Genomic DNA, 13,882 nt, shown 5'->3' with positions numbered 1-13,882 from the left:
GTTTCAGCATCGTTCTGAGAATGAAGCTATACACAGCCAGGCCAAATGCTCATCGTGTTAAGAAATCTCAATTTGTGAAGAGTCATAGTCCAAGAAAAGAAGAACTTTTGTTTTGTCAAAGGAATGCTCACTTCACATGATTTTCTACAGTAGGCTTTATTTAAATGAAAGGCACACTACAGTTAAAATATGATTCATCTAATATAAACTCATTTTTCACATATACAACTTTTAAAAATAAGTTCATGGCCTAAGCAAGTCAAACTCAGATTGTAGAAATACTTTTCCCTTGACAAATTCCCCTAGACAAAAATAGATACCCAGCCAATAAAAACTATCCATCTTTCCATTTAAAAGAAGAAATCCAACCATGGTGTAAATGAATCATCCAGCAATAAATCTACTATTAGTGAAATTAGACTATGGTTTAAGAGCTGCTACTGTGTTTTACACCCCAGCTGATTTAGTTCAGCAATATACATCTGAGAAGACACTGTGGACCATGGACTGGTTGTCCTGCCACAGCAAACTCAATCCATGATTATGTTGGTTAAAGTCATTTGAAGTTTCAGAAAGTAAGTAGAAGTTGAGTTGTCCCTTTGCGGCGGTAGGGAATGAGCACAGAATTGAAATAGAGTGAGGGAGATGCAGAGATTCAAGCAAAAAAATGAAATGAATGCATTTTGTGAAGGGGAGAATGGCCAGCAGAGAATGGGGCCAGGAGATCATGCTGGAAAGTAGAGCTCAAATAAGATGGGAGAGTGCCAGTTGGTGAACAGCTTTTCTACTATTAAAAACAAAGAAAAAAAAAAGGCTAACCTATGGTCAGGTGCCTTGAGGCACAAGTTGAATTTTAGGCTTCAAGAGACACTATCATTTATCTGTTAAAGCCATACTAAGTTAGACAATCAAGTCCACTGCCGAATTTTTAACTGAATGGTTGTCTCCCCCCACAAAATTCGTTATCAACCCAGAACCTGCGAATGTGATTTTATTTGAAAATAGGGTCTTTATAGATGTAAACAAGATGAGGTCATACTGTATTAGGGTGGACCCTAACTCTAACATAACTGGTGTCCTTATAAGAGGAAAATTTGGACACAAACACAGAGGGAGAACATCATAAGACAACAGAGGCAGAGACTAGAGAAATGCATCTGCAGGCCACAAATTCAAGGATAGACAGCAGCCTCTAGAAGCTAGCTAGAAAGAGGCATGGAAGGATCCTCCCACAAAGCCTTCAGAGAGAGCATAGCCCTGTTGATGACCTTGATTTTAGACAACCAGCCTCCAGCACCGTAAATTTCTCTTGTTTTAAGCCATGCAGTTTGTGAAATATTGTTATGGCAGCCGTAGGAAACTAATGCAAGGAGTGAAGCATTCTGAAATGATGATTCACAGAAATTATTCTGGCAGTGATGAATGGAAGGGAGGAGAAGCTGAAACCAAAAAGACCAGTTAGAAGGACATTATAGTAATTCAGTCTTAGAAAACAAGAAGGATGTGGGCCAGGCTAGCAACAGAACAGGAAAAAAAGCCAAACTCTAGAGATGTCGAAGATGAAGAACTGATGGTACACGGTGAAGACGAGCCAGACACAAAGATGATTCCAAACTCAGACCCAGAAGAGTGGAGCCTCTGGCAGAAATGGAAAGGCACAGGAGAAACAAATGAGTTTGCTATAAAGCGGACAAAAGGCAAATGGCAAGTTTCAGATAGATATGTTAGTGGAGACATGACATTTAACCGGTATTCTGTGGGCACCAAAAGAGTGGAACTGAATATTTAGGTGTCAGGACCTACAGAAAGAATTCTGGAAATCATAAATCTCAAAGTTAACAGGTGAAGCTCTGAATGGGGTAACCTTTCAAGTTGGTTATAAGCAGCATTGGCACCTAGAGCAGAGTCCTAGAATATTGGGAGACACCTACAACAGATGGGAAAAGAGAGAAGGAAAGCCTGGTATATCCTTCTTCTCTCCTGGGAACAATCTTTCTGTCCTATGAATATTGAATGGTAACTCACCCAATCACCTCTTATCGGCACTGGGTTTTTCTAAATGTATGAAGTCTCATGAACTTTGCCTCTACTTCTAAGATTAATGCCTCTACGTCTATTATTCCATTAATGGAAATATATGAGCACAGGACAGACTCATTTATATTCAGTTATTATAAGTGAAGCAAAAATATACAACTTATGATCAAATGGCTTATTTTCCTTTTCCCTTTTCAAAATTGGAAAAAATAACCAAACATGTAAACCAATATCTGTTTACTCTACTTTAAAAGTTCTAGGGACGCCTGGGTGGTTCAGTCAGTTAAGCATCTGACTCTTGATTTTGGCTCAGGTCAAGATCTCATGGTTGAGGAGTTTAAGCCCCGCATCAGGCTCTGCACTGGCAGCATGGAGCAATCTTGTGATTCTCTCTCTCTCTCTCTCTCTCTCTCTCTCTTTATCCCCCCTCCCTCTCTCCCTCTCTCTCACTCTCAAATTAAATAAATAAACATTTAAAAAAATAAAAGCTCTAAAAAATAGTAAACTTGGAAGGTCAACTGTAAAGGAAGTCTTAAAAATACTTCTGTAGGAAGCTGTTCAAGAAATGGAATTGAAACACCTGTGCAGCCATCTGTATAAAAACAATTTTGGAGCCACACCTCACAGTGTATACTGAAATGAATTCAAATGGATCAAAGATAGGAATATAAAAAGGGGAAACTATTAAAGTACGAGATTAAAACATTCTGCGGGTTAAAATTTTCTTAAAGGTATTTGCCAGGTAGATTCATGGAACTGTTAAAATTCTAAATCAACTTCAAAGCCAGAAGTTCAGTGAACCACTTGGGCGGGCAAAAGAGAGTAAATGATTAGCCAGGCCTACACCAGGTGAGCCAAACATTCCTCTTTAAATCAAAAGCTCCTTATTTCTGTTGCCTCAAAATTACAGGCACCCTTTCTTTTTAATACAATGTATAATAGTTTCCTAGGGCTGGCGTACAAGGTACAAAAAAGAGGTGTCTTAAAACGACAGAAATGTATTGCCTCACAGTCACAGAGGCTAGAGGTCAGAGACGAAGGTATCGGTAAGACCAGACTCTCTCTGAAGGCTCTAGGGGAGGACCCTTCCAGACCTCTTCTAGCTTCTGGTGTTTATCGGCATCTTTGTCATTCCTTGGCTTGGAGATGCATTGATCCAGTCACATGGCCATTCTTCTTCCTGTGTGCTTTATATCATCTTCCCTCTGTGCGTGTCTATCTCTACATCCAACTTTCTCCTTTTTATAAGGACTGGGGCCCACCCCAATGACTTCATTTGAACTTGGAAGACCCTCATTGCAAATAAGATCACATTCTGAAGTACCAAGTGTTAGAATTACAGCATATCTTTTGGGGGGAACACAATTCAACTCATTTCAACATACTTTAATAGTAATATATCTAAATAGTCACAAAAACCTGGCATTCTAGAAGTAGCAGAGCCACAGGCCAACACTTCCTACAAGGTGGCTTGAGGACACCCAGCACCACACATCACCCAGCTCAAGATAAACATTCAGATTCTGAGGCCCTGACTCAGGCCCTGACTTACTTTTTTTTTAATTTGAGGGAGACAGAGTAAGCACATGCAAGAGCAGGAGAGAGAGGCAGAGGTAGGCAGAGAAAGAGAGAGAGAGAGAGAGAGAGAGAGAGAGAGAGAATCCCAAGCAGGCTCCGTGCTCAATGTGGAACCCAACGTGAAGCCCAATGTGGGGCTCAATCCCACAACCCTGGGATCATGACCTGAACCAAAATCAAGCGTGGGACGCCCAAGTGACTGAGCCACCCAGGAGCTCCCCAGAAAGGGATTTTAAAGGCTTAAAGCATCTGGGCTAACAAGCATCAATGGGGCATCAAAGTTTCACGTGAAAGACAAATCTAGTAAGCAGCTGCTGTCCTTGGGCTTCAACCAGAGCTCCCACAGGAGTAGTGAAAAGCTGTGCTGGGCTGACTTAGAAGTGGAACACTCCAAAGGAAGCCCTGCATTGCCAGCCCAGAGGGGCTGCCACCATTCATGCTAGGGTAATTCCAACCCAGTCCTGAGGCTCTTCTTTATAGAATGGTTGCAAAACCTAAACTGCAAATGTTACTCTTAAACATATGCATTTGTCACCTCTCCAGGATGTCACCCACACTTGCATGTCATGTTATTGTTCATTACCATGCTATGCCAAAATGGGCTGGAACGCTATGACAGCCTGAGAGCAGAGTCTACTGGGCTGATCACAGGTTGGGTATCAGAGTACTAGATAGGAAAGCCAAGTCCCTGGAATCCACAAGAACCTCCCATAATAGAATGTGTTCCTTGAAGATGCTCCCAGTTCCCACAGTGAGGTATTGTGCCCTCTCCTTGCCCTCTTGTCCCTACCCATTCTAAGTTTTCAGTTACATACCCTACGTGAAACTAACTCGCTGCTGGCCAACTGATGCCTGTTAAAGTCCTCAGAACTCAAGCTCTGTACAGTCCTCTGAATATTGATCCCTTACAAAAGAGAGCCTGGAAATGAATCTCACTAAGGCAGATGCTACAGAGATATTAGAACGTCAGGGAGATTCTGAAGAGAGGCAAAAGAGAATAATAGCACAGCTCTAAATATCCTTCTTCTTTATGGAAAAATTGTGTTCTAACAGGGCTCAGAGATTTCTTAAAGTCAGAATTTTCAAAAAAACACCCTTTATTCATTCATTTATTCATCCATTCAATAAGCATTTCCTGTGCTTCATTGCTGATTTGAATGATGAGGATGAGTGTTAGAGTCAGGGAAGCTAACTCTTGGATTCCTGGTGAACACAGGAGCAGAAGAAACCTTGAGCCCTGTAATGGCAAAGACAGCCACACACCATCAGAGACAACACAAGAAGCTTCTGAGAAACCTGGGCTTGTAGCTGGTGGGAGGCATGTCCAAAAAAAAGTGTATCCTTTCTCCCCAGGGGTAAAACTGAGCAAGAATTCAAAGAAAAGTGGTGGGGAGTTGGGGCCCAGAAATAACTGGGGACTCATTTAGCATTGAGAAGCCAGGGACTGGGACAGGAAAGGGGAAGGAGAAAGGTTGCCTATATTGCCACCAAAAGAATGAGGAAGTGGTTAAGGTAGCATGTTTCCCATGAAACTGAGCTTGACTGTCATTTTCCCTTGATTTTTCTTCCTGGGCCAGCAGCTTTAGCACACCTTCCCAGATTTGTGCCCAGCGGTCAGTGAGACTGTCAGGCTTCTGGTTATCAGTTTTTAAAAGACAATAATAAGCTGAGGACTAGATGTTTATCTAAATATTCATTAAATAGATAGAACTAGAACTTGGAAGTATGAAATTGCCCTTGAGATATTTATAATGACAGTGAATTTTGGAAAAGGTGTAATTTTTAATAAATCAAAGTAACAGTTACGTGATGCAATTCAAGCTTCCAGGGGAAAAAAAAATCAAATGTACTTCACTAGCATCGAAACTAAGAATCAGCCAGGCAATGATGCAGTTGAGTGTGATCTAGATATTAAAAACGTAACAACTTCACATTTTTGCCTTTTTTGACCTTCAGATAAACAATGTTATACTTGTTAACAAGTTTTCACCATGTATAGGATAATAGTAAATTAAGATTTAATAATCTAACCCTTTTAAAATTAAATCTCTACCCATGGATAGATTATATAAAGTGATTTTGTAAAGATTAACAAATTTCAGAATGAACAATAAAGAGAAAAGCCTTTTCTACAGCGAGATATCAAAAAACAGATATGTAACATGTGTTATAAAAAAGCATCCCTTGTCAGAGCTGAGCAGGTAGGTTTTATCATTCTTGCTGCAGTTGTTTTTAAAGTGTAAATGGAAAAAGATTAATTTCTTGATGTAAACTTTTGCTAGGTCTAATACAGATACTCTACAGATTGAAACCTACCAAAACTACATGATGCATTTTATCATAATGCTCTTCGTATCTTGAGTCTAAGTAAAGAAATGTATTATCAAGTCAAAAAATATGCTCCAAATGCTAAGGAAAAGGAAAATTTAAGCTCAAATCACCAACATCTGAAAATTCTGACAATATTCTATTAGTAAAAAAAAAATTCTCAAACTACTAACATAGACAAATGAACTGATTATTTTTATTAAAATTCATCATGCAAAATGAAGTCAATTTGGGGGGGGGGGGGGAGTTTTCCAAGATGGAGACATAGGAGATTCCTGAATTCACATGCTCCCATAGACATACCAAATCTCTAGCTACACAATTTCTTCTGAAAGACATCCAGAAACTAGCTGAATGATTCCTACACAGTGGGGAAATGAAAAAATACTTACATCAATATACACCCCTGGTACAATGACACACAATCAAGAGGGAACTCAAAACTCTCAGTTTCTCTCTGAGGAGCAAAGATTTGGACCCAATATATAGCACTCCAGTTTTTAAAACTTTCACCTAAGGGGAGAGCCACCGAAACAGGCAGTGAAATACATGAGAAATATAAGACTATAGAAAACAAAGAAACTTCTTAATGGGCTCACAAGATTACTGTCCATCTTCCCAAGTTTCATCACAGAAGTGAACATCTCCCAGTCTTTGTCTGATAGAGATCTATTTGCATATTTTAAGACCTGCTACCTGTGGGCCAGGTTCTAATTTAGTGTCATCTAGAGACTAACTATGATCCTCCTCAGAGGCTGGGGAAACCCTGTGGCCTGCTCCAAAAATCACCTATCTCTCTCTAAAAGGAGCTTGTACATACATCTGGCATCCCAACTTTTTTGGCTGCCATCCAGGGAACTCATCCTTTGATCACCTGGTTCTATTGATCAGAAGAGCTTGTGTTTGCCAATCCCATAGACCTATAGCAAACAATTCCTAAGGCACTATCTCCGAGGCACAGCACAGAGGGAGCAAACAGACACTCTCATATCCCAGTATTTCCCTGAAAGAGATATATTTGTATCCTTTAAAAGCTGTTACCTGAGGATCCAGCTACCAATCAGCCTGAATCTAGGTGTTCAGCAAGATCCTCCCCTTTGGGATATTGACAGGACTTGGCATACCTTCAACTCTTGGGAACCACTGAGAAGAAAGAAGGCTGCCTAGGCAATCATAATAGTTTGAGAGACAACCAAGAGCTCAGGATAGGATGAACAATAAAGTTTGTCTCCTACTCCATCAAGACTAGGAAAGGGGGCTATTTTATCTAATGCACAGGAACCAACACAGAATCAAGTAAAATGAAGAAACAGAGGAATAGGTTCCAAACAAAAGAAATGAGATAAAATTACAGAAACAGACTAGCAAAGTGGAAGTAAGTGCTTTACCTAATAAAGAGTCTAAAATAATGATCACGAAGATGCTCACCAGAGTGAGGAGAACAATACATGAACAAAGTGGGAATTTCAACAAAGAGACAGGAAATATGAGAAAATACCAAACAAAGGGGCACCTGGGTGGCTCAGTTGGTTAAGTGTCTGACACTTGATATTGGCTCAAGTCATGATCTCACAGTTGTGAGATCGAGCCCGCACTGGGCTCCACACTGAGAGTGGGGCCTGCTTAGGATTCTCTCTGTCCTTCTCCCTCCCTCTCTCTGTCCCTCTCTCTCACACACATGTGCTCTCTCTCTCTCTCTCTCTCAAAATAAATAAATTTTTTAAAAAAGAAAATACCAAACAAAAATCACAGAACTAAAGAGTACAATAATTGCACTGAAAAATTTAATGGAGGGGTTCAACATCAGACTAGATCAAGCTGAAGAAAGGATCAACAAACTCAGACAGAAGACAGAAATTCATCCAATCAGAGAAATGAAAAGGAAAAAGAAAAAGAATGAAAAAGAGTAATGATAGTTTGAGTAACTTATAGGACAACATCAAGAAAACCAGCATTCACATTATAAGGGGTCTCAGGAGAAAAAAGAATGAAAGGGACAGAAAGCTCATTCAAAGAAATCATGGCTGCAAACTTCCCTAATCTGGGGAAAGAAAGAGACATCCAGATCCAGGAAGCCCAAAGAGCTGTAACAAAGATGAACCCAAAGAAACCCACACCAAGACACATTAAAATTAAAGTATCAACAGTTAAAGACAGGAAGACAATCTTAAAAGCAGTAAAAGAAAAACAACTTGTTACACAAGGCTATCACCAAGTAAGGACATCAGTAGGTGACACTATCAGCACATTTTATAGCAAAAACTTTACAGATCAAAAGAGTGTCATAATATACTCAAGTGCTGAAAGAAAAAACCATCAACCAAGAATACTCTACCCAGCAAAGTTGTCCTTCAGAATTTTGAGGGAGAGGTCAAGAGTTTATCAGAAACAAAAGCTGAAGGAGTTCATCACCACTAGCCCAGCCTTACAAGAAATGTCAAAGGTACTTTTTCATGCTACAATAAAAGGATCCCAATTAGTAATAGGAAAACATATTAAAGTATATGGGGTGCCTGGGTGCCTCATTCGGTTAAGCATCTGACTTTGGCTCAGGTCATGATCTCACGGTTCATGAGTTCAAGCCCCACATCAGGCTTTGCTCTGACAGTGCACAGTCTGCTTGGGATTCTCTCTCCCTCTCTCTTCCCCTTCTCCACTTGTGTGCATGCTCTCTCTCTCTCTCTGAGTGAATAAACTTAAAAAAAAAAGAAAGCATAAATTTCAATAGTAAGGCAAATATAGAGTTAAATTCAAAATACTCTAAAGTTATGGTGATGGATAAATCATTTATAAATCCAGTAGGAAGGTTAAAAGACAAAAGTAATAAAAATAATTGGGGCACCTGAGCAGTTCAGTCAGTTAAGTGCCTGACTCTTGGTTTCAGGTCTGGTCATAATCCCAGGGTCATGAGACTGAGCCTGCATTGGGCTCCATGTTTGAGGTGGAGTCTGCTTAAGATTCTCTCTCTCCCTCTCCTTCATCCTCTCATGTTATCTCTCTCTCTCCCTCAAAGAAGAATAATTATAATTATAATAGTTTGTAATGGATACACAAGGTAAAAAGATGTAAATTATGACATCAAACATAAAACATGGGGGGAGAGCAAAAATTAGAACTTTAAAATATGTTCAAACTTAACTGGTCAAAAATCACCAATATATGTTATAAATATAAGTTGTTACATGTAAGCATAATGGTAGCTACAAAGCAAATGCCTATAGTAGATAAACAAAAGATAATGAGAAAGAAATCTAAGAAAACCACTGTGAAAGTCATCAAACCACAAAGGAAGAAAGCAAGAAAAGAAAAAAAAAAGAGGAACTACAAAACAACCAGAAAACAATTAACAAAATGGCAACAAGTACACACCTATAAATAATTCTTTAAATTAACTAAATCCTCCAATCGAAAGACATGGAGAGATTGAATGAATAATAATAAAAAAAAAAAGACCCAACTATATGCTGCCTACAACAGACTCACATCAGGTTTAAGGACACAAACTGACTGAAAGTGAAAGGATAGAAAAATATACTCCATGCAAATGGAAAGCAAAGAAAGAAGGCATAGTTATACAAGATAAAATTCAAGAATTTAATTAAAGACTGTAATGAGACAAAAAATCATTATATAATGATACAGAGGTCAATCTGACAAGAGGGTAAAGCACTGCTTTCTTTTTTTAATATTTATTTATTTATTTATTTATTTATTTATTTATTTATTTATTTTGAGAGAAAGAGTATGAGTGGGGAAAGGGGCAAAGAGAGTGAGAGACTCCCAAGCAGGCTCCGTGCTGTCAGTGCAGAGCCCAATGTGGGGCTCGATCTCACGAACTGTGAGATCATGACCTAAGCTGAAGTCAAGAGTTGGATCCTAAACCAAGTGAGCCACCCAGGTTCCCTGAAGGTAAAGCATTTGTAAATATTTATGCCCCCAACAATAGGGCACCTAAATACATAAAACAAACATTTAACAGACCTTAAAAGAGAAATAGACAGCAATACAAGAATAATAGAGGACTTCAATACCCCATTTTCAACAATGGATAGACCATCCAGACAAAAAAATCAGTAACAAAACATTGAGCTTAACACACTAGACTTAATGTGAATGATAGTTCATCGTCATGGATTGGAAAAAATAATACTATTAAAATGTCTATACTACCCAAACCAACAATATACAGATCCACCGTAATCTCTATCAAAATTCCAGTTAGATTTTTCACAGAAATAGAAAAAGAAATCCTAAAATTCCTATGGAAACATGAAGACCCTGAATAGTCAAAACAATTGTAATAAAGAAGAACAAAGCTGGAGGCATAAGCATCACACTTCCTTATTTTAGACTATATTACAAAGCTATAGTAATCAAAAGAGTATGGGATTAACATAAAAACACTGACACAGAACAATGCTACAGAATAGAAAACCCAGAAATAAACCCAAGCATATATGGTCAATTGATTTATAACAAAAGAACTAAGAATATAAAATGAGGAAAAGCTAGTCTCTTCAATAAAAGGTGATGGGAAACTGGATAGCCACATACACAAAAATGAAACTGGATCACTATCTTACACCATACACAAAAATCAATTCAAAATGGATAAAGGACTTGAAAGTAATACCTGCAACCATAGAACTCGTAGAAGAAAACAAAGAAAGAGCTCCCTGACACCAATCTTGGCAATGCTTTTTTTTTGGGGGGGGGGGATTTGACACCAGTCAGCTTTTGATTTACAACAGCTGTATTTTAATAGTACACACACACACACACACACACACACACACACAATTTCATCTCTGCCTTTATAATTCCTTTTTGTTTTTTAACCATCAAGTAATAAGATATAGTTTGGTCCAAGAGTTTGAAATCATTCAGGTCTTTTAAACTAATATGATCAAGTGGTTTTGCTATACATCTCATTATTATAAATTTGTTTAGTTCTGGGTTTAACAATGGGATAGCTAAACATGGATATATTTTCTTTCCCTTGATTTATGTCTCCATTTCATTCCGAAATTTGGAAGATTATTGCCATGAATTCTTCATTTACTGATGATGTATTTGAACTTCATTCCAGCTATTTCACATGCCCTTCAAGTATTATAAAAATGTCATGATGGAAATCTACTGATAAGTATGAAAAAATATATACTTGAGTTCAACAGTGCTCTGGAATTAATAGTGACAAGACTTCAAGAGGGAAAATATATGCTTATAGGACAATAAAACTTAACAGCAACCGAGAGTTGGCTCTCAGGTATATGGCTATTATTTGTTTCTTGTTTTTTCTCTTCTCCCAAAGTATTCTTTAAAAAGGCAATAACAAATATAAAGAAAAAAGTTATTACCACATTACACTTAGATTCTATTAATTGTTTATCATAGATCTGCTTCACATGAGGATGCTAAGCTAGGTTGGTGCTCAATAAAACTCTTAATTTCAAAGATGGCCAAGACTTTTTATTTGCCAGTTGGACTGACCCTAAAAATCTAAATATGCCTGTCAATCCCCACGTTTCCATTTAACGCAATCTCTACCACCTACATGGATGCCCTCTATCAAGTTGGGATCAAACATTGCTGCCTCCTTATTCAAAGAGGTTGCCAACTTATTCAAAGTTTACATGTTAATGGATGCAAATACACAAAATCGTCTCTAAGGTCAGACATTTGTCCACTTGGTCTACAATCGGTGAACTTTGCAATACAAATACAAAGCTCCACGTTTATTTAGTTTAATAAAAAAAATCCCACGCTTCATAGGTAACAATTAATTTCTCATATTAAAAGAAACCAAATGAGACGATCTCTGCCTAAAACCACTACTCATTTGATCTACAAGCCCAGAAAAAAGATGTAACTTCCTCTTGCCTTGGTTCATCTATGTTAGCTCCTGAATGGATATGTTGGGGCATGGAGGAGGTCATTTTCTAGTCTTGTTTCCATAATAACTAGAATTCTTCTCCCTGAACAACAAGAGCAACAGTCAAGTTTTACAGGAACACCAGTTCTGAGAGAATCAACTGAAGGACTAAGTGTCACTTCAGCCAGTGTATCTTTCTACCAGCTCCTCTCAGGGAAGCGAACCTATTTTATTTTTCTTTTGTATTACCTTTCTCCTAAAATATTAAGAATAGACAGTGGAGTACATAATTGGCATTCAGTCAAGACACCCATTATTATCTCTTTAGCCCACAAACATCTTAAAAGTTCTTAAAAGGTAAAACTGTTTATGAATAACTGAGGTATGTTGAACAAAAGTCATCAATATTACAAATTTGTAGTACCTGGATCACTTTATGTTAAACATTTCTGACAGCGTGAAGACATAATATTACATGCATTTATTATGTCGTGTCCATCCCAGAATTTTTAGTTAAATATAAATAATGTCAGGTTAAAGACTTTAATCTTCTAGATTTTGATTTTAAAACATTGCTTCCTAACTTCCAGGAGAATTACAGTATGTTGATAGTGAAAATTAACAAATTGGATGTAACCTTGAAACCAGTCAGATAGCAAGCTGTGGTGTCCCACCACTCCTCCCATGACAGCTCGACCAGTTGGTGAGCAGTTTCAACTCCTAAAGTAAGTGTTGAGCTTAGTGTTCTTACCTGGCACCCTCTTTGCCCAGTTGATCATGTGAACCAGCTCCCTGTCAGCAAGGTTGGTCAGCAAGCCCATCATCGAAGCCTCACTGAAGGGTCTGGAAGGATCGTAGTCGGAATAGATTATGGGGGGCTCAGCCTCCAACAAGGCACTGACCATCTGATCGGCTGTCAGGGACAAGGCTGGGCTGTTCTTCTTAGTATGCTTAATCAAGAGAGGGCTTGGCCAAAGGTTGGAAGCCCTCACATCTCCGGAAGACCCCACTTCATTCCTGCCCTCCCCCTCATCTCTCTGGCGCTTGTGTTTCAACATTCTTCCTCCTCTTCGGTCTTTCCGTATTCCTGAGAACACAGAAAAAAAAAATACCCAGTTTATTTTTTTCTCATGTAAACTTTCACACTAAAACCAACTTCCATGCTAATAGCCTTTATTTTATTTACATAGATATTTTGAGGCACAAATTTGCTAGTAGGTGTTCAACAAGCAGCTGCCTAAGAGGAAAAAAAAAAGCTTTGATTTGTAGCATTGTCCAATTCCATGGTGTAAATACTCCCACCATGGCAAATTTCAAGCTACTTGTCTGAACTGGAGCGGCTTACAAGACTCCTGAAGAGTTAACAGTAGAATTTTGTGAGCCAACACAAGTTGAATCTGACAAACTGTGTGTGTGTGTGTGTGTGTGTGTGTGTGTGTGTGTGTAACAGATACTACAAAAAGAACAAAATCATAATGATTATTCTTGAAATACAGCTTACCATCAAAGACAGCTTCTGCTATGAATATTCTTTTAACAGTAAATTTAAAAGGCACTGAGAAAAGCACTTTGTAACCATCCTATTGTCCAAGTAGGTCTCTTACTGGAAGACACCGAAGGGGAGTGACGTATCTGAAATGTATCTGACAGCCTCAGGATCCCACAGGTCCTCAGCGAGTCTTTGACTGCTGCTAAGCTGCACCTGATCACCTCAGTACTTCGCCTAAGACCTTCAAGTAGTTTAATTGGTTCTTAGATTTTCACAAATGTATTTCTCTTCCCCTAATAGAAAAGCTTTAAAATAGCTGAAAAGAATTTTCCCCCAAAGGTTTACCCAGCTGTGGTTCTCACTAACTAAATTATAAACAGAAGCAGAATCCAGTCTCTTGCAATGATTCTTTGTGGTCCCATCTCGGCATCTTAACCTGGAAAAGGCCATGCTGTGGCACTGAAATGTATCAGCAGAAACAAATACCTTACAAAGACAAAAATTAACACAAGCTTCTGTAGTTTCAAAACTGGTCATATCAAAAGAAATGTTCATCTCTCCAAAATAAGCTGGAC

General features: G+C 38.5%; 1 protein-coding gene across 1 annotated transcript in view; it reads right to left on the bottom strand.

Annotated features, from left to right (window-relative positions):
* Positions 1–13,882, bottom strand: part of ESR1 (estrogen receptor 1) — a 440,842-nt gene that overhangs the window by 145,388 nt on the left and 281,572 nt on the right. Inside the window, exon 7 of the mRNA XM_042940090.1 lies at positions 12,570–12,905. Within this exon, the coding sequence (XP_042796024.1) occupies positions 12,570–12,905 (336 nt within the window). The remainder of the gene's footprint in view (positions 1–12,569; positions 12,906–13,882) is intronic.

This window comes from Panthera leo, chromosome B2 (genome assembly GCF_018350215.1).
Source record: "Panthera leo isolate Ple1 chromosome B2, P.leo_Ple1_pat1.1, whole genome shotgun sequence".
NCBI lineage: Eukaryota > Metazoa > Chordata > Mammalia > Carnivora > Felidae > Panthera > Panthera leo.
This window is presented reverse-complemented; position numbering and strand designations above follow the sequence as displayed.